This window comes from Oncorhynchus tshawytscha, linkage group LG16 (genome assembly GCF_018296145.1).
Source record: "Oncorhynchus tshawytscha isolate Ot180627B linkage group LG16, Otsh_v2.0, whole genome shotgun sequence".
Taxonomy (NCBI): Eukaryota; Metazoa; Chordata; class Actinopteri; order Salmoniformes; family Salmonidae; genus Oncorhynchus; species Oncorhynchus tshawytscha.
Window position 1 is genome coordinate 73,785,693 of NC_056444.1, and position 22,816 is coordinate 73,808,508.

The 22,816-nt window shown below is 36.1% G+C and overlaps 1 protein-coding gene across 1 annotated transcript; it reads right to left on the reverse strand.

The window, feature by feature from the left end:
- Positions 1 to 2,016: 2,016 nt before the first annotated feature.
- LOC112216336 (E3 ubiquitin-protein ligase MARCHF9-like) lies at positions 2,017 to 22,611 on the reverse strand. The gene is made up of 4 exons (XM_024376247.1): positions 20,803 to 22,611; positions 4,592 to 4,747; positions 3,900 to 4,092; positions 2,017 to 3,454 (listed from the first exon to the last, which is right to left on the reverse strand). The coding sequence occupies exons 1-4, from the start codon at positions 21,124 to 21,126 to the stop codon at positions 3,126 to 3,128; spliced, it is 1,002 nt and encodes a 333-aa protein (XP_024232015.1). The 5' UTR covers positions 21,127 to 22,611; the 3' UTR covers positions 2,017 to 3,125.
- Between the last annotated feature and the right edge of the window lie 205 nt (positions 22,612 to 22,816).

The following is a 22,816-nucleotide window of genomic DNA, read 5'->3' on the forward strand; positions in this document are numbered from 1 at the left end:
ACTTTCCACAAACTGCACATTACAGGGTCTTGCTGAAAAAGGCCACACACAAACAATTGAACTGACTGAGTCAAATAATAAGCATGCACATTTTAGCTGTCAACAATTCATTGTATTATGGTGCCAGTTAATACATATTGCCCTCAAACATGGTGACAATGGAAATATGTTTTATACTTCATGCACTGAATATGGAAATAGCATGATAATGCATTGAACACAACCTGTACAGTACAGTACACACGTTTTAATAGTCAATGTAACAAATCAAATGGTGTCGCTACAGAGGTCTGCATTTTCCTCTAAAGCACTCAATATTACAACCCTACTGGCACATTACCTGTCGTCAGAAAAGAGAAGATGTTTTAACTGAAGCTCTTCATCCTCGTCTTCAAAGCGAAAGGTAGGCTACCTGTCCATTTATAAGTCCTCATCCACGATCAGGTATTCAGGAAAATAGTGTGCCTTACTGTTTTAAAATAGCCAACTTCGTGAGTTTACACCTCATCCATCCATTCAAATCATAGTTGCACCGTGTTGCAACTTATCTAGTCCACTGGTGTCTGAGCCATTGAGGGTGAGAGGAGGCCAGTAAAGGTGTGTTTACAAAGGCATGCACATTTTGATCTTTTTTCCACTAATTGGTCTTTTGACCAATCACATCACATCTTTTTACATCAGCTCTTTTTCAGAGCTGATCTGATTGGTCAAAATATCAATTAGTCAAAAAAGATCAAAAGAGAGAGGGCAAAGTCACATTTGGCAGTGTTTGATTTGAATGTGCAGTATTTATATCACGTGCCCGGCCTACCTGGCTGGCTTTGTCCGAACCTTAGGACTAGGTCATGTCTAGTATGATTACAGCTTTTGTCAAATTTGAAGTCAAAAGTTTATTTATTTTAGCATTTTAGCTAACCTTAACCCTAAGTCTTTTCCTAACCTAAACCTAATTCTCCTAACTTGCTACGTTCATTCTCCTAACCTGCTGCTTAAGTTATCCTAAACCTGCTCCAAAAAGTCAATTTTGACAAAAGCTGTATCCCTTCTAGACAAAACCCTAGGACTAGAGCCGTTGAGGTAACAATGAATGTATGGCATTGGGGCGCCATCTAGCAGAATGATTAGGCCATACACCTGAATTAGACTACATTATGAAGAGAGAATTAGGTGGTTAGGTCTCTCGGAGGTGACAAAGGAGGCGTCCTTTCAGGGAGGCGTCCTTTCCGTCTAGGAGGCGTCCTTTCCACAGTATGCAGAGATCATACTACAGTTTATTACATTGTAATAATGGGCCTATGACAGAGATTCTAGTGTAATAATGGGCCTACGACAGAACTTCAATGTAATAATGGGCTTTTGACAGACCTTCTAATGTAATAAATGGCCTTTGACAGAACTTCTAATGTGATAATGGGCTTTTGATAGAACTTCTAATGTAATAATGGGCCGATGACAAAACTTCTAATGTCCATAAATTACCTACCTACACTACCATTCAAAAGTTTGGGGTCCTTTCGAAATATCCTTGTTTTTGAAAGAAAAGCATTTTTTTGTCCATTAAAATAACATCAAATTGATCAAAAATACAATGTAGACATTGTTAATGTTGTAAATGACTGGAAATGGCAGATATTTTATGGAATATCTACATAGACGTACAGAGGCCCATTATCAGCAACCATCACTCCTGCGTTCCAATGGCACGTTGTGTTAGCTAATAAAAGTTTATAATTTTAAAAAGTTAATTGATCATTAGAAAACCCTTTTGCAATTACGATGTCTACTGTATTTCTGATTCATTTCATGTTATTTTAATGGACAAAAAAATTGCTTTTCTTCATAAAAACAAAGACATTTCCAAGTGACCCCAAACTTTTGAATGGTAGTGTGTATGTAATTGTATTTACACCATGAAGCAAGATACAACTTGCAAGAGGGCAGTTTTAATAATAATAAGAATGAGGCAGTCATTTCTAACTGTATAAGTAGATATAAAGAAAAACAATGACACAGGAGTGAGATAGTGAATAGCAAGAGATTACATAGATCTCCATCTTTAATCCAAATCTGAATCATCAGCACACAGCAGCGAGTCAGTCATCTTTGTTTTAGCTGAAATAACACACTGCTATTTGACAGATTCAAAAAACAGTTTGGTGCAATGAAACCAGATGAATAAAAAGCTTTTCTGAAAAGCACCATTCTGAATGAGCAAATTTGAAGAAGTGCTTAAATGTTATGTAATGATGATGCTGCATAAAAAAATTATATACCCATGCAAAATTCACCGTGAAATGTACAGATATCCTTATTGCAGAGAAAATAGGACTAGGAGTAATTTTAATGTTAATAAATAAATAATCTTCATTTTGTAGTCTATCCATTGATCCCTGTATTTATTGTTTGCAGTAATAACTGCTGTTTTCATATGATGTCTTCGATATGATGTATTTGTTGTTCTCTGGTCTGTAGCCTAATCATCATTATCTACAGCAATATTTCAGAACTGCAAAACTTCTAAATTAATTATTATTCAGAGTTTGTTAATGTTTGGCGTGGCATAAGGAGTTTCAGGTATCTCTTTAAATCATACTGCCACAAAAAAAATAGAAATGAGTAAAATGGAAATCATACCAAAAAACGCAGGAGAAAATACATTAAAGATAAAATAATCTTTGTGCATCCTGAAATTGTCCCGAAAAATATCTGTTCTCTGTTCTCACCTTGGATTGCGTTGTTATAAAGCCTTGCATGTTTAACGTAGCTCATAATATCAGTTCTTCAATTATTACAAATGTGCACCTCTAAACAAACTCCTGGAAAGATCCTCATAGTTCAGCATGTTCTGTCTGTTGTTGTTTCAGGGCAAACCACTGCTCCAGTAGGATAAATCCACTTGGGAGGAATCATGATGAGCCTAGCATGGCAATGGTCATTACAATATAACAGTAGCTTGACTGCAGTGCGAGACATGGTCTTGTCTGTACATGTCCTTCCCTGGGCTGGGTATTGAAATCCAGTTCCTCAATGGTGTTGACAGAATCACTTGAAAGAACTGGCCAGATTAAAAAAGAAAACACGATACCCAGCTTTAGTCTTTTCTTCCAGCCCTTCCACGTTCAGTCTCATACCGTTGTCACCCTCATCACCACCTCCCGGTTGGCCGTGGAGCCAAAGCGTGGGTTGTGGGGCCGTAGCTGGCTGAGGATGTGCAGGATGGTGTAGCCACAGTGGTGGTCCAGAATAGTCCTGAACCTCCGGTTCCGTCTCCCACTGCTGCCACTACCCAGGCCATGGGAGTTACTTCGTGAGCCCCGACCCCCACCCTTACTGCTACTCAGCGGGTCCCCCAAGTCATTGGCTTTTATATAGTTCAATACTTTCCACTGCTGATTGACAGCCTGCCATCGCTTAAATATTCGGTACACTGATGAGCCCTCGTGGATTATAAGGCCTGGGAAGAGAGAGAGTTTTTATTTTTTACAGATATGGGAAAGGCAAGATATCTAATGATTTTAAAGGCTTTTGCATGACATACTTCCAGCAACTAATATGTAAGAATCAGCCAAATACTATAGCACTAGTATATATAACTGGCATTTGGCATAACCACACAGTGCAGATACAAAGCTAGTACCATCTGCTTTCAGGTTGGCAATGCACCATTTTACATAAAACAAATCTATCTACAAAGATTTATGTGTGTGCGTGTCTGTGCCTGTGCATGCATGCCTGCCTGCCTGAGTGCATGTGTGTGCATGCCTGCCTGCATGCATCTTTGTGCATGCCTACCTGCCTGCCTGCCTGCCTGCGTGCATGTGTATGTGTTCATGGGCCTGTGTATGAGAATTTGTGTGACTATGCCAACGGTCCAGTTTCACATGATTCATCCCCCTCACCGATGCACACGATGTCCATGAAGCCGTACATGCCGTAGCAGATCTGGAAGAGCAGGTCCTGACGCTGCCACTTGGCCGAGGGGCTGAGGGACGACCAGATGAGCCAGGAGATGCTGGCGATGAGGAACAGGGAGCCCAGGATGATGGCAGCAATCTGGACCTTCTCAATCACCGTCAGGGAGATGGCCTGCCACTGAACAGAACAGCCACAAGGGCCAAGACAGGGACAGTAAGAAAGGGACAATATGGTGAAGTCCAGTCCTCACACCATCATTGTGAGTGCCCACGATTTGTTCTAGCAAAGTGAGTAACTGTAATGCCTAGACTGGTGCACCTGAGCAGAGCACTGCATACTCCTTATTGTGCATTGTTTAAATCGATGCATCAGCAGAAAACTGTGAGATAAGATCTGTGGCTACTAGAAAAAATATTAATTAATTTGAGATAAGAGTAGACCTTGTGCACAATGAAAATACGACTGGAGTGGATGAGACAGACCCCTAGCCTCTACCCCTTAGACACTTGTGTAGATCTGAAAGGATAGGTGTGAGCAATATGGCGAATATCATGCAGTTGGCAAGGTGTAGCTACTACCGTATTGTACCGCATGAAGTACCTAGGAGATAGGCTCTGATTCTGGCCAGAGCGTAAGTCCCAGAGAATGAGGGGTTGGACAGGCTGAGGAAAGGTACCTGCAGTGGGTTCTTGGTGCTGATGGCCAGAACATGGTACTTAAAGTAGCACAGCTCACAGCTCCAGGAGCCTCTCTCGCTGATCCAGCGGATGAGGCAGGGCTGGTGGGTGCAGCGCACAGAGCCCTTACAGCGACACGGGCTCAGCAGCTCTCCCTGCAGGAGACAGAGGGGTAGAAACAGAATTACTAGAACAGATATTCCTATTCAAGTCAATGTTCTGACGTGGCATAACATACCATAAGTTATTTCTGAATTGAAAATATTAAAAAAACAAAAACAATATTGGATTATGGATAGCCTTCAATGTCTCTCCGAAGCTACTGGTTTGGTGTATGTCTGTCTGGCACACTCAGGAAGAGGACGATGGTCCCACACAGGTTGTGGGACCTTAACTCAACATCACAATCCTCCCACTTAATGTAGACTTTGAAACTGTCGGAAAGCAACTATGAATGACCTATTCATTATTAAATAGAGTATCTTCCTCCTCTTCCACGATTTCCACCTTAGTAAATGTTGGCTAACTTCCTTGTAAATGCTGATAACGTCTGTATTGTAGCTAAATGCCAAGGTTGTTTTATTACTCCTCATCAATGCTAAAATGATTAATGTCTTGGAATCATTAGTGCTAAAATTATGCCTGTGAAGGAATCAATAGTGCTAAAATGATTGGTGTCTAGGAATCATTAAGCTAAAATTATGCATGTCTAGGAATCATTAGTGCTAAAATTATCAATGTCTAGGAATCATTAGTGCTAAAATTATGAATGTCTAGGAATCATTAGAGGTCAAATGATTAATGTCTAGGAATCACTAGTGCACAAATGATTCATGTCTAGGAATCATTTGTGCTAAAATGATTCATGTCTAGGAATCATTAGTGCTAAAATGATGAATGTCTAGGAATCATTAGTGCTGAAATTATGAATGTCTTGGAATCATTAGTGCTAAAATTATGAATGTCTAGGAATCATTAGTGCTAAAATTATGAATGTCTAGGAATCATTAGAGGTCAAATGATTAATGTCTAGGAATCATTAGTGCTAAAATTATGCCTGTGAAGGAATCATTAGTGCTAAAATGATTGATGTCTAGGAATCATTAAGCTAAAATTATGCATGTCTAGGAATCATTAGTGCTAAAATGATGAATGTCTAGGAATCATTAAAGGTCAAATGATTAATGTCTAGGAATCACTAGTGCACAAATGATTCATGTCTAGGAATCATTTGTGCTAAAATGATTCATGTCTAGGAATCATTAGTGCTAAAATGATGAATGTCTAGGAATCATTAGAGGTCAAATGATTAATGTCTAGGAATCACTAGTGCACAAATGATTCATGTCTAGGAATCATTCATGCTAGAACAATTCATATCTAGGAATCATTAGTGCTAAAATGATGAATGTCTAGGAATCATTAGTGCTGAAATTATGAATGTCTTGGAATCATTAGTGCTAAAATTATGAATGTCTAGGAATCATTAGTGCTAAAATTATGAATGTCTAGGAATCATTAGAGGTCAAACGATTAATGTCTAGGAATCATTAGAGGCCAAATGATTAATGTCTAGGAATAATTTGTGCTAAAATTATGAATGTCTAGGAATCATTAGTTCTCAAATGATTCATATCTAGGAATCATTATTGCTAAATGATTCATGTCTAGGAATCATTAGTGCTAAAATGATTCATATCTAGGAATCATTAGTAGATCAATGCATGCACCCATCTTGATTGTGGCCTGTTGGCCAGAACGAGCCTATTAGGACCTAGCAACATTGGCAGGGGTGCACAGAGATTTGAAGTGCAGGCAGGTGAATGGGAGGTGAGCCATTCAAATCCTACTGTTAACATAGAACGTGTCTCAAATTGGCGGTCTATTCCCTTTATAGTACACAACTTTTGACTAGGACACATAGGATTCTGGTCAAAAGTATTGCACTATGTAGGGAATAGGTTTCCATTTGGGATGCAGAGACAGACTCTCAGTGAACTCAATCAATACAGGCCCTACTGCAGCACCTACGGCAAACATTGCCCTTTAAACAGACTGACTCTTGAGGAATAGGGAGAATGTTGAGCATTGTAGAAACGTTTAAACAGTTATGTATGTGCCTATTTACACACATCTAAAAGGGCTGAAGTTAAAGTCCCAGTGCAGCCAAAATTCTGTTTCCCCTGTTTTTCCTTTTTTATTCACTGCTCAGAAAAATAAAGGGAACACTAAAATAACACATCCTAGATCTGAATGAATGAAATAATCTTAGTAAATACTTTTTTCTTTACATAGTTGAATGTGCTGACAACAAAATCACACAAGAATTATCAATATAAATCAAATTTATCAACCAATGGAGGTCTGGATTTGGAGTCACACTCAAAAAGAAAGTAGAAAACCACACTACAGGCTGATCCAACTTTAATGTAATGTCCTTAAAACAAGTCAAAATGAGGCTCAGTAGTGTGTGTGGCCTCCACGTGCCTGTATGACCTCCCTACAACGCCTGGGCATGCTCCTGATGAGGTGGCGGATGGTCTCCTGAGGGTTATCCTCCCAGACCTGGACTAAAGCATCCGCCAACTCCTGGACAGTCTGTGGTGCAACGTGGCGTTGGTGGATGGAGCGAGACATGATGTCCCAGATGTGCTCAATTGGATTCAGGTCTGGGGAACGGGAGGGCCAGTCCATAGCATCAATGCCTTCCTCTTGCAGGAACTGCTGACACACTCCAGCCACATGAGGTCTAGCATTGTCTTGCATTATGAGGAACCCAAGGCCAACCGCACCAGCATATGGTCTCACAAGGGGTCTGAGGATCTCATCTCGGTACCTAATGGCAGTCAGCCTACCTCTGGCGAGCACATGAAGGGCTGTGTTTTTATTACTTTACACACTTATTTTGGGATCCACCCCTGTAAACGTAATTTGCCTGACGATGTGTGAGTGGTTATTTGTTTATTTGGATTTCCCACTAGCTTTTGCAGAGGCAGCAGCTATTCTTCTTGGATAAGGCGTGGAGACGGTCTAATTTCATACAAGCACTATTTTGTCCACTTTCCCTCTCCTCAACACCTCTCCTCGATTACCTTTGACATTTTTCAAAAGGAGACGAGAGAGGACGGTAAGGAGTTGATCAAATTAAATTGAGATAAGGCCATAGTCCCTGATGACTCATGAAAATTATATTTAATAGTGCAATATTAGAAACTACACTCACTGCAGAAATAATTACATCCCAAATCCTTTTCTTTATTTCCAATCACAAATGGAGCACAGTGGATCATTTAAACCATGTTTATTCCTCCCTAAGTAACCAGGAACCCTGTTTCTTGACAGGAGAACGACAATGAGACAAAACAATATTTTCCAGTTTTAAATGCCCAGTGATATCAAATAAGTGATTTTCCTGTGTGATGTATATATTTCCACACGAGGAGGTTGGAATAATACTGTGAAATTGTGAAAATTATGATAATGTCCTTTTAGTGTAAGAGCTCTTGGAAAGACCACCTGAAATTTCAGTACATGTGGAATGGTATCAAACACATTAGACACATGGCTTCTATGTGTTTGATGCCTTTCAATTTGCTCCGTTCCAGCCATTATTATGAGCCATCCTCTCCTCAGCAGCCACAACTGTCCCAGACAGTACTAGCTATATTTTTGACCATTTTAATGGGGAAAAAATCACAGTAAGGTACTTCATTGTTACCCAGAAATAATTTGATATTGAGATAAAAACAGCTGTATTGTACCTTCAACATTGAATTCCCCCCTGTCTCGCTTGTTAAAAACGTGTTATTATAAGATACATTCATTGACTAACCACATACTGATTTGAGTGGGGGAGAGGAGCTACTTGCCCGTCAGTCATGAACGTTATATTAAACGAGCTGAAATGATAAAGATGTTATAATAACTGGGCTGACATTATAAAAACATTATAGTAACTGGGCTGACCTTGTAAAGAAATAATAACTGGTCAGACATTATAAAGACATTATAATAACTGGTCTGACACTACAAAGACGTTATAATAAATGGGCTGACATTATAAAAACATTATAATAAATGGGCTGACATTATAAAGAAGTTATAATAACTGGGCCGCCATTATAAAGAAGTTATAATAACTGGGCTGACATTATAAAGAAGTTATAATAACTGGGCTGACATTATCAAAAGGTTATAATAACTGGGCTGACATTATAAAGAATTTAAAATAACTGCGCTGACATTATAAAGAAGTTATAATAACTGGGATGACATTATAAAGAAGTTATAAGAACTGGGCTGACATTATAAAACATTATAATAACTGGGCTGACATTATAAGGAAGTTATAATAACTGGGAAGACATTATAAAGAAGTTATAATAACTAGGCTGACATTATAAAGAAGGTATAATAACTGGGCTGACATTATAAATAACTTATAATAACTGGGCTGACATTATAAAGAAGTTATAATAACTGGGTTGACATTATAAAGAAGTTATAATAACTGGGTTGACATTATAAAGAAGTTATAATAACTGGGCTGCCATTATAAAAACATTATAATAACTGGGCTGCCATTATAAAGAAGTTATAATAACTGGGCCGCCATTATAAAGAAGTTATAATAACTGGGCTGGCATTATAAAGAAGTTATAATAACTGGGCTGACATTATCAAAAAGTTATAATAACTGGGCTGACATTATAAAGAATTTAAAATAACTGCGCTGACATTATAAAGAAGTTATAAGAACTGGGCTGACATTATAAAACATTATAATAACTTAGCTGACATTATAAAGACGTTATAATAACTGGGCTGACATTATAAAGAAGTTATAATAACTGGGCTGACATTATAAAAACATTATAATAACTGGGCTGACATTATAAAGAAGTTATAATAACTGGGCTGGCATTATAAAGAAGTTATAATAACTGGGCTGACATTACAAAGAAGTTATAATAACTGGGCCGACATTCAAAATAAGTTATAATAACTGGCCTGACATTATAAAGAAGTTATAATAACTGGCCTGACATTATAAAGAAGTTATAATAACTGGTCTGACATTATAAATAAGTTATACTAACTGGGCTGACATTATAAAGATGTTATAATAACTGGGCTGACATGATAAAGAAGATATAATAACTGGGCTGACATTAAAAGAAGATATAATAACTGGGCTGACATTAAGAAGAAGTTATAATAACTGGGCTGACATTACAAAGAAGTTATAATAACTGGGCTGACATTACAAAGAAGTTATAATAACTGGGGTGACATTATAAAAACATTATAATAACTGGGCTGACATTATAAAGAAGTTATAATAACTGAGCTGACATTAAGAAGAAGTTATAATAACTGGGCTGACATTATAAAGAAGTTATAATAACTGGGCTGACATTATAAAAACATTATAATAACTGGGCTGACATTATAAAGAAGTTATAATAACTGGGCTGGCATTATAAAGAAGTTATAATAACTGGGCTGACATTACAAAGAAGTTATAATAACTGGGCCGACATTCAAAATAAGTTATAATAACTGGCCTGACATTATAAAGAAGTTATAATAACTGGCCTGACAATATAAAGAAGTTATAATAACTGGGTTGACATTATAAAGAAGTTATAATAACTGGGCTGACATTCAAAATAAGTTATAATAACTGGCCTGACATTATAAAGAAGTTATAATGACTGGGCCGCCATTATAAAGAAGTTATAATGACTGGGCCGCCATTATAAAGAAGTTATAATAACTGGGCTGACATTATAAAGAAGTTATAATAACTGGGCTGACATTATAAAGAAGTTATAATAACTGGGCTGACATTATCAAAAAGTTATAATAACTGGGCTGCCATTATAAAGAATTTAAAATAACTGGGCTGACATTATAAAGAAGTTATAATAACTGGGCTGACATTATAAATAACTTATAATAACTGGGCTGACATTATAAATAACTTATAATAACTGGGCTGACATTATAAAGAAGTTATAATAACTGGGTTGACATTATAAAGAAGTTATAATAACTGGGCTGACATGATAAAGAAGTTATAATAACTGGTCTGACATTATAAAGAAGTTATAATAACTGGGCTGCCATTATAAAAACATTATAATAACTGGGCTGCCATTATAAAGAAGTTATAATGACTGGGCCGCCATTATAAAGAAGTTATAATAACGGGGCTGACATCATAAAGAAGTTATAATAACTGGGCTGACATTATAAAAAGTTATAATAACTGGGCTGACATTATAAAGAATTTAAAATAACTGGGCTGACATTATAAAGAAGTTATAATAACTGGGCTGACATTATAAAGAAGTTATAAGAACTGGGCTGACATTATAAAACATTATAATAACTGAGCTGACATTATAAAGAAGTTAAAATAACTGGGCTGACATTATAAAGAAGTTATAATAACTGGGCTGACATTATAAAAACATTATAATAACTGGCCTGACATTATAAAGAAGTTATAATAACTGGCCTGACAATATAAAGAAGTTATAATAACTGGCCTGACATTATAAAGAAGTTATAATAACTGGGCTGACATTATAAATAAGTCAAACTAACTCGGCTGACATTATAAAGATGTTATAATAACTGGGCTGACATGATAAAGAAGATATAATAACTGGGCTGACATTAAGAAGAAGTTATAATAACTGGGGTGACATTATAAAAACATCATAATAACTGGGCTGACATTATAAAGAAGTTATAATAACTGGGCTGACATTACAAAGAAGTTATAATAACTGGGCTGACATTATAAAGAAGTTATAATAACTGGGCTGACTTTAAAAAGAAGTAATAATAACTGGGCTGACATTATAAAGAATTTATAAAAACTGGGCTGACATTATAAAGAAGTTATAATAACTGGACTGACATTATAAATAACTTATAATAACTGGGCTGACATTATAAAGAAGTTATAATAACTGGGCTGACATTATAAAGAAGTTATAATAACTGGGCTGACATTATAAAAAGTTATAATAACTGGGCTGACATTATAAAGAAGTTACAATAACTGGGTTGACACTATAAAGAAGTTATAATAACTGGGTTGACACTATAAAGAAGTTATAATAACTGGGCTGACATTATAAATAACTTCTAATAACTAGGCTGACATTATAAAGAAGTTATAATAACTGGGTTGACATTATAAAGAAGTTATAATAACTGGGCTGACATGATAAAGAAGTTATAATAACTGGTCTGACATTATAAAGAAGTTATAATAACTGGGCTGCCATTATAAAAACATAAATAACTGGGCTGCCATTATAAAGAAGTTATAATGACTGGGCCGCCATTATAAAAAGAAGTTATAATAACTGGGCTGACATTATAAAGAAGTTATAATAACTGGGCTGACATTATAAAAAGTTATAATAACTGGGCTGACATTATAAAGAATTAAAATAACTGGGCTGACATTATAAAGAAGTTATAATAACTGGGCTGACATTATAAAGAAGTTATAATAACTGGGCTGACATTATAAAACATTATAATAACTGAACATTATAAAGAAAGAACTTATAAATAACTGGGCTGACATTATAAAGAAGTTATAATAACTGGGCTGACATTATAAAGAAACATAACTAATAACTTATAATAACTGGGCTGACATTATAAAGAAGTTATAATAACTGGGCTGACATTATAAAGAACATTATAATAACTGGGCTGACATTAAGAAGAAGTTATAATAACTGGGGTGACATTATAAAAACATCCTAATAACTGGGATGACATTATAAAAACATCATAATAACTGGGCTGACATTATAAAGAAGTTATAATAACTGGGCTGACATTACAAAGAAGTTATAATAACTGGGCTGACATTATAAAGAAGTTATAATAACTGGGCTGACTTTAAAAAGAAGTAATAATAACTGGGCTGACATTATAAAGAAGTTATAAAAACTGGGCTGACATTATAAAGAAGTTATAATAACTGGACTGACATTATAAATAACTTATAATAACTGGGCTGACATTATAAAGAAGTTATAATAACTGGGTTGACACTATAAAGAAGTTATAATAACTGGGTTGACACTATAAAGAAGTTATAATAACTGGGCTGACATCATAAGGAAGTTATAATAACTGGGAAGACATTATAAAGAAGTTATAATAACTGGGATGACATTATAAAGAAGGTATAATAACTGGGCTGACATTATCAATAACTTCTAATAACTGGGCAGACATTATAAAGAAGTTATAATAACTGGGTTGACATTATAAAGAAGTTATAATAACTGGGCTGACATGATAAAGAAGTTATAATAACTGGTCTGACATTATAAAGAAGTTATAATAACTGGGCTGACATTATAAATAACTTATAATAACTGGGCTGACATTATAAAGAATTTATAATAACTGGGCTGACATTATAAAAACATTATAATGACTGGGCTGACATTATAAAGAAGTTATAATAACTTGGTTTACATTATAAAGAAGTTATAATAACTGGGCTGACATTATAAAGAAGTTATAATAACTTGGTTGACATTATAAAGACGTTATAATAACTGGGTTGACATTATAAGACATTCTAATAACTGGGCTGACATTATAAAGATGTTATAATAATTGGGCTGACATTATAAAAACATTATAATAACTGGGCTGACATTATAAATACATTATAATAACTGGGCTGACATTATAAGACATTCTAATAACTGGGCTGACATTATAAAGATGTTATAATAATTGGGCTGACATTATAAAAACATTATAATAACTGGGCTGACATTATAAATACATTATAATAATTGGGCTGACATTATTAAGACATTATAATAACTGGGATGACATTATAAAGAAGTTATAAGAACTGGGCTGACATGCTAAAGAAGTTATAATAACTGGGCTGACATTATAAAGATGTTATAATAACTGGGCTGACATTATAAAAACATTATAATAACTGGGCTGACATTATAAAGACATTATAATAACTGGGCTGACATTATAAAGAAGTTATAATAACTGGGCTGACATTATAAAGAAGTTATAATAACTGGGCTGACATTATAAAGACATTATAATAACTGGGCTGACATTATAAAGAAGTTATAATAACTGGGCTGACATTAAAAAGAAGTAATAATAACTGGGCTGACATTATAAAGAAGTTATAATAACTGGGCTGACATTATAAAACAAGTTATAATAACTGGGCTGACATTATAAAGAAGTTATAATAACTGGGCTGACATATAAAGAAGTTATAATAACTGGGCTGACATTATAAATAAGTTATAATAACCACATTATAAAGGCTGACATTATAAAGAAGTTATAATAACTGGGCTGACATTATAAAGAAGTTATAATAACTGGGCTGACATTATAAAGAAGTTATAATAACTGGGCTGACATTATAAAGAAGTTATAATAACTGGGCTGACATTATAAAGACATTATAATAACTGGGCTGACATTATAAAGAAGTTATAATAACTGGGCTGACATTATAAAGAAGTTATAATAACTGGGCTGACATTATAAAGAAGTTATAATAACTGGGCTGACATTATAAAGAAGTTATAATAACTGGGCTGACATTATAAAGAAGTTATAATAACTGGGCTGACATTATAAAGAAGTTATAATAACTGGGCTGACATTATAAAGAAGTTATAATAACTGGTCTGACATTATAAAGAAGTTATAATAACTGGGCTGACATTATAAAGAAGTTATAATAACTGGGCTGACATTATAAAGAAGTTATAAGAACTGGGCTGACATTATCAAAAAGTTATAATGACTGGGCCGCCATTATAAAGAAGTTATAATAACGGGGCTGACATTATAAAGAAGTTATAATAACTGGGCTGACATTATCAAAAAGTTATAATAACTGGGCTGACATTATAAAGAATTTAAAATAACTGCGCTGACATTATAAAGAAGTTATAATAACTGGGCTGACATTATAAAGAAGTTATAAGAACTGGGCTGACATTATAAAACATTATAATAACTGAGCTGACATTATAAAGAAGTTATAATAACTGGGCTGACATTATAAAGAAGTTATAATAACTGGGCTGACATTATAAAAACATTATAATAACTGGGCTGACATTATAAAGAAGTTATAATAACTGGGCTGACATTATAAAGAAGTTATAATAACTGGCCTGACATTATAAAGAAGTTATAATAACTGGGCTGACATTATAAATAAGTCAAACTAACTCGGCTGACATTATAAAGATGTTATAATAACTGGGCTGACATGATAAAGAAGATATAATAACTGGGCTGACATTAAGAAGAAGTTATAATAACTGGGGTGACATTATAAAAACATCCTAATAACTGGGATGACATTATAAAAACATCATAATAACTGGGCTGACATTATAAAGAAGTTATAATAACTGGGCTGACATTACAAAGAAGTTATAATAACTGGGCTGACATTATAAAGAAGTTATAATAACTGGGCTGACATTATAAAGAAGTTATAATAACTGGGCTGACATTATAAAGAAGTTATAATAACTGGGCTGACATTATAAAGAAGTTATAATAACTGGGCTGACATTATAAAAACATTATAATAACTGGGCTGACATTATAAAGAAGTTATAATAACTGGGCTGACATTATAAAGAAGTTATAATAACTGGGCTGACATTATAAAAAAGTTATAATAACTGGGCTGACATTATAAAGAAGTTATAATAACTGGGCTGACATTATAAAGAAGTTATAATAACTGGGCTGACATTATAAAGAAGTTATAATAACTGGGCTGACATATAATAACTGGGCTGACATTATAAATAAGTTATAATAACTGGGCTGACATTATAAAGAAGTTATAATAACTGGGCTGACATTATAAAGAAGTTATAATAACTGGGCTGACATTATAAAGAAGTTATAATAACTGGGCTGACATTATAAAGAAGTTATAATAACTGGGCTGACATTATAAAGAAGTTATAATAACTGGGCTGACATTATAAAGAAGTTATAATAACTGGGCTGACATTATAAAAAAGTTATAATAACTTATAAAGGGGGCTGACATTATAAAGAAGTTATAATAACTGGGCTGACATTATAAAAAAAAATAACTGTTATAATAACTGGGCTGACATTATAAAGAAGTTATAATAACTAATATAAAACTGGGACATTATAAAGACATTATAAAAAGTTATAATAACTGGGCTGACATTATAAAGAAGTTATAATAACTGGGCTGACATTATAAATAACTGACATTAAAAGAAGTTATAATAACTGGGCTGACATTATAAAGGGCTGAATAAAGTTATAATAACTGGGCTGACATTATAAAGAAGTTATAATAACTGGGCTGACATTATAAAGAAGTTATAATAACTGGGCTGACATTATAAAAAGTAATAATAACTGGGCTGACATTATAAAAACATTATTATAACTGGGCTGACATTATAAAGAAGTTATAATAACTGGACTGACATTATAAATAACTTATAATAACTGGGCTGACATTATAAAGAAGTTATAATAACTGGGTTGACACTATAAAGAAGTTATAATAACTGGGTTGACACTATAAAGAAGTTATAATAACTGGGCTGACATCATAAGGAAGTTATAATAACTGGGAAGACATTATAAAGAAGTTATAATAACTGGGCTGACATTATAAAGAAGGTATAATAACTGGGCTGACATTATAAATAACTTATAATAACTGGGCAGACATTATAAAGAAGTTATAATAACTGGGTTGACATTATAAAGAAGTTATAATAACTGGGCTGACATGATAAAGAAGTTATAATAACTGGTCTGACATTATAAAGAAGTTATAATAACTGGGCTGACATTATAAATAACTTATAATAACTGGGCTGACATCATAAAGAATTTATAATAACTGGGCTGCCATTATAAAAACATTATAATGACTGGGCTGACATTATAAAGAAGTTATAATAACTTGGTTTACATTATAAAGAAGTTATAATAACTGGGCTGACATTATAAAGAAGTTATAATAACTTGGTTGACATTATAAAGACGTTATAATAACTGGGTTGACATTATAAGACATTCTAATAACTGGGCTGACATTATAAAGATGTTATAATAATTGGGCTGACATTATAAAAACGTAATAACTGGGCTGACATTATAAATACATTATAATAATTGGGCTGACATTATTAAGACATTATAATAACTGGGATGACATTATAAAGAAGTTATAAGAACTGGGCTGACATGCTAAAGAAGTTATAATAACTGGGCTGACATTATAAAGATGTTATAATAACTGGGCTGACATTATAAAAACATTATTATAACTGGGCTGACATTATAAATACATTGTAATAATTGGGCTGACATTATAAAGAAGTTATAATAACTGGGATGACATTATAAAGAAGTTATAAGAACTGGGCTGACCTGGTAAAGAAGTTATAATAACTGGTCTGACATTATAAAGAAGTTATAATAACATGGCTGACATTATAAATACGTTATAATAACTGGGCTGACATTATAAAGAAGTTATAAGAACTGGGCTGACATGGTAAAGAAGTTATAATAACTGGTCTGACATTATAAAGAAGTTATAATAACTTGGCTGACATTATAAATACGTTATAATAACTTGGCTGACATTATAAATACGTTATAATAACTGGGCTGACATGGTAAAGAAGTTATAATAACTGGTCTGACATTATAAAGAAGTTATAATAACTTGGCTGACATTATAAATACGTTATAATAACTTGGCTGACATTATAAATACGTTATAAGAACTGGGCTGACATTATGAAGAAGTTATAAGAACTGGGCTGACATTATGAAGAAGTTATAATAACTGGGCTGACATTATAAAGACATTAAAATAATATCAGCAGAATATGAGGAACTGAATAAAACTTATACAAACACTTGTTTTACAGTAAAACGTCAATCCAGGTAAAAGTAATCCAGTATGCCGAACCACCCATCCATCCATCCTCCCCCACACACACCCAACCCATCCATCCAGGCACCCATCCAGTTTGAAGTAAATGCTGCCAGGCTTTGTCCAGAGCCTTAAATTTGGCTTCTTTTCAAAATATAAGACTCTGACACAGCCAATACTGAAGCTAGCTGTGTACGCCAGTGAGTCAAGTGGAATGGTTGGTGGTGGTGCACACATAGAAATAGAATTACTAGAACGGGCATAGCTCCTCAGACCACAGAACTAGATTATATTTCTCTGCCTCATACCCCTTCACCCATCACCCATATTGACTTGAATGGGAATTTCTACGAGAGAATGGTATTCATTGACTACAGCTCAGCGTTCAACACCATAGTGCCCTCAAAGTTCATTACTAAGCTAAGGACCCTGGGACTAAACACCTCCCTCTGCAACTGGATCCTGGACTTCCTGACGGGTCGCTGCCAGGTGGTAAGGGTAGGTAACAACACATCCGCCACGTTGATCCTCAAGACGGGAGCCCCTCAGGGGTACGTGCTCAGCCCCCTTCACTCATGACTGCACGGCCAGGCACAACTCCAACACCATCATTAAGTTTGCAAATGACACAACAGTGGTAGGCCTGATCACCGACAACAATGAAACAGTCTATAGGGAGGAGGTCAGAGACCTGGCCGTGTGGTGCCAGGACAACAACCTCCCCCTCAACGTGATCAAGACTAAGGAGATGATTGTGGACTACAGGAAAAGAAGGACCAAGCATGCCCCCATTCTCATCGGCAGGGCTGTAGTGGAGCAGGTTGAGAGCTTCAAGTTCCTTGGTGTCCACATCACCAATAAACTAACATGGTCCAAACACACCAAGACAGTCGTGAAGAGGGCACGACAAAACCTATTCCCCCTCAGGAGGCTGAGAAGATCTGGCATGGGTCCTCAGATCCTCAAAATGTTCTACAGCTGCACCATCGAGAGCATCCTGACTGGTTGCATCACTGCCTGGTATGACAACTGCTCGGCCTCCGACCGCAAGGCACTACAGAGGGTAGTGCGTACGGCCCAGTACATCACAGGGGCTAAGCTTCCTCCTATCCAGGACCTCTATACCAGGTGGTTTCAGAAGAAGGCCCTAAAAATTGTCAAAGACTCCAGCCCCTCTAGTCATAGACTGTTCTCTCTGCTACCATATAGCAAGTGGTACCGGAGCACCATGTCTAGGTCCAAGAGGCTTCTAAACAGCTTCTAACCCCAACCCATAAGACTCCTGAACATCTAATCAAATGGCTACCCAGACTATCTGACAGGGACATGACTCTGTCCCCTGTTGTGACCACTTAAATAATGAAATAACAATTAAATGACAAAGTTGCTGGGTCTAAGATAATAGGTCATCACTGTAAAAAAAATGATCTAGTTGTTTCAACTAATTATTTTTAAGTAACTGGTTCCACATCCTTTTTTAATGTTTACTCAACTTCGGTTACCTGAACAACAACAAAAATAGTTGGCCCAATCTCTAACTTGGAGAAAATGTAGGCAAAAATTCAACTTAATATTAGCTCATCTTGTCTCATTCACCTAGAAATTATTATTTGGGCATCTTACTAAAAAAATGCAGTGGAACACACAGTGCTTAGACACACAGTGCTTTTAACATACTCCTTCCTAATATGGAGTTTGCTCTCAGAAAAGCCTCAATTCATCTGATCATGGACTTTCCAGTGATCCTCCAAGTAATCATTCAATCGAAGTGGTAGAAAGCGGTTCTGAAAGAGAGGTTAATATCATGTCAATCTAAAGAAGATTGATGCTACTTTTAAATCACGTTTAAATGTTTTCTGAATATGTTTGTTTGCCTGTGCTTCATAGTCTATTCACTGAAGGCCCGATCAACTAGCCTGAGAACCAGACAATGTGGTACAACTGGCCAGAGTCAGGTAACAGATAAATGTGTCTTTAATACTTATTAAAGATGTTTTTTTCTCAATATCAAATCATTCTTGGGTAACAATATAGTACTTACTGTGATTGTTTTCAATTAAAATGGTGAAAAGAAACAAAAACAGCTTCTTAGCAAAGAGCAATTTCTCAAGCAATAATTTTGCTATAGGACTGTCTGGGAAGGGTCTGAGTGGGGAGGGGTTAATAGAAAATGTGCTGTTATTGGCAGAGAGGTTTGGAACTCTCTTTCTTATTGGTCCATTAAGTAATTCATTGACTGGTGATGGCAACAGGCAGGCCCACATTTCATCCCACCAAAACAGACGGAAATTTCAAGCAGTCTTTTCAAACAGCTCTTACACTAAAAGAGCATGATCATAAGTGTGGAAATAAACTGAGTGTATAAAACATTAGGAACATCTTCCTAATATTGAATTCACCTGGTCAGTCTGTCATGTAAAGAGCAGGTGTTCTTACTGTTTTGTACCCTCAGTTTATATATAAATCACTGGGCCTTTAAGGTTAAATTACAGGTGTAAAAAAACGGCCTGTTCTTTTCTATGGTTTCTCATTTCTGCAACATCCCATTGAATTTACAGATGCTATAAATTAGCACCTATTGTATATTGTATTAACACTATGGCAAACATCAAATCTTATAAAGTGATTAAGTGGTGATTTCCATCTGTGCTCCAGTGGCACGTACACCATATATAATTATCTCAAGACCATGATTATCCAGCTCAGCCAGGCTGTACTGGTTATGCACATCTGTTGTGTCAAGTTTTGGCTGAGGACCAAAGATTCGTTCATTGTTCTGCATGCCTATACTTTCCTTGGCTTATAGGCCCACAAACAAGCCTGCGTGCCAGTCTTTTTATGCTCTTCTGCCATTCGTTACAAGTTCATTGCCAGGCCAATTATTATTCAAGTGCACACGTGGACCGTGACATCAGTCATGCAATAATCCACAGTGAGTACTACAATACAAATAATAGTTGTCAGTATTTTCTCAACCAAATCATTTTGTCAACACAGAACACACCAACTCGCAACTGGTCAAAATATAGCCAGGGCATTTAGGTTTAACTATAGGCCTATAGGTGCACTAACATTCAGCACCATGGACAGCATAGGGCTATTGCCTATGGTTCAATTGAGCAGTGTTGTGTTGTGGCGCGAAAAGCAGGACAACGTGAAGGAGCATGTATCTATCTCGGACAGTACCTGTTCTGGGCCCTGGAAGCAGATACGACAACGCAGGCTGCTTGCGGTGCTGGTGAGCGACACGGTGTCCATGCCCACTTGCAGTTTGGGGTCCTTCTCCTCAAAGCCCAGGCTCCGAGGTCGAGGTTCCGTCCCGTAATACTCCTCCTCGTCATCCCGGGAAGAGCAGTCCACAAAGGGAGGCCAGCCGCAGCCGCCCATCCCTAGACCCCGCATGCTGGACGGTCTATCTGCTTCGGATCTGTCGGGCTGTCTCGAATCGTCTCGCATAAAAACCAACACTTTCAGTTCGTTGAAAAACATTCGGATCCGATATTTGAACATTTTTGGCTACATGAATTCTTAGGAAGGGAATGAAACCTATTTGACAATAATGTGGTCTCAATCAAATATAAAATATGCCGTTGATTTAAAAATGTTATTATTGTTAATAATAATATTATTGTGGTTATTGGTATTATTAATTTTGGTATTATTATTTTTAGCCAATTATTTTACTACATAAACTTTGACAAATTTTCACCAATACATCTTCTGAATAACATTGCCGATGAGCTTAACAAACTTGTAGATTAGGCCTACCCTACTGTAAATGTGCTGTCAAATGGTAAGACATAAATGACCACGTCTTGGTTGTTGTCTCTGATGGCATGTGTGTCTAAAACAATGCGGATGGGAGATTTTTCTCTTGAGAAGCTCGAGACACTCTCAATATTCATTACCGAACAACTCTGCGAATGCAGTCTAGTGAGATGTTTCCTCCACCCCTACCACCACAATTGCGTGACAGGCCTATAACGTACAATGTCAGAGTCCATTGCTTGCACTATCGATCTAAATTCTACACATCGTCAAATGCATTGCACTTGGGGTTTGCAGCAAAAATCCATGTTTTGCTACCCAAAGCAGAAGACAGACAGAGTATGACTAGCGGAAGAGAGAGCAACATAGAGCCATAATAAAATGTAGAACGGGGTGACGTAGAGCCATAATAGAATGTAGAGCGAGGTGTGAAAAACATTCCATTACCAGTCACACAGTCATATCTGAGACTGTTGTCAAGAATCATAATCCAAAAGGGTGCCGAAAGACGATGTAATGGAAGTTAGGTGAAGGCGTGTGATTATATCGTCTTTTTATTGTTCTTAAGTAGCATCCCAGCGGTCAGATCATGATAATTATTTTATATTCTATTCCTCGGTAATGTTTCGGATTGAGCCATCAAGAATGATCCACCCCATTGCACCCGACGTCCACACAGAGTGGATCCAATTTACAATCCAGTGCATTTGCATGTTAAGTAGCTGTAAATACAGCCACCCAAAACAGCGATACATCTCATCTTCATTCGATACCCATCAGCATTTCTCTTCTGTGTCTTTTATCTTTGCGTTGAAAATATGGTGCACCGAAATTTCAGAATAACAGACCAGAATTCAAAACAACAGTTGCTGCAATCTTTTAATTACAGACGCATAGATAGAGATGTCTACACATCCGAGAGGGCAATTACAGCAGTAATGCCGTTGATATGGTAGGCTAGCCTCTCAGATGGTGACGATGAGGATGATAGCCTACTGCTCGATTTCGCTGCCTGATTTCTCCTCGAAATGGTCGACTTTGATAATGAATCAACGCAGGACCTATACTTCCGGAATGAATTCTAGCCTTCTAGAATGAAAAACTGTATGACACTTCCCATTTTCTACTCTACAGTTATTAGTCTGTTTCCTCTGTATGATATGGATGCACCCTCTCTGTATCCCTGTAGTTAGGGATGGGGAGGGCAGATTTCGTTCGGCTGTTGTAGTGACAGGAGACGCTGTCGCTGTCCAAGGTGCTGATCTCGCCTAGTGACGTATACAGTCACAGTGCCACATGGACTACTACACGCCCGGGAAATATAAAGGGCGATGCCTGTCTGAGCGTTTCTTTCTTTCTTTCTTTCTTTCTTTCTTTCTTTCTTTCTTTCTTTCTTTCTTTCTTTCTTTCTTTCTTTCTTTCTTTCTTTCTT

Coding starts and splice junctions, on each gene's coding strand:
- LOC112216336 (XM_024376247.1), bottom strand. CDS start 21,126: ATGTTCAAATATCGGATCCGAATGTTTTTCAACGAACTGAAAGTGTTG. Junction 4,748..20,802: donor GCTTCCAGGGCCCAGAACAG/GTACTGTCCGAG, acceptor TGTCTCCTGCAG/GGAGAGCTGCTGAGCCCGTG. Junction 4,093..4,591: donor GCACCAAGAACCCACTGCAG/GTACCTTTCCTC, acceptor TGTTCTGTTCAG/TGGCAGGCCATCTCCCTGAC.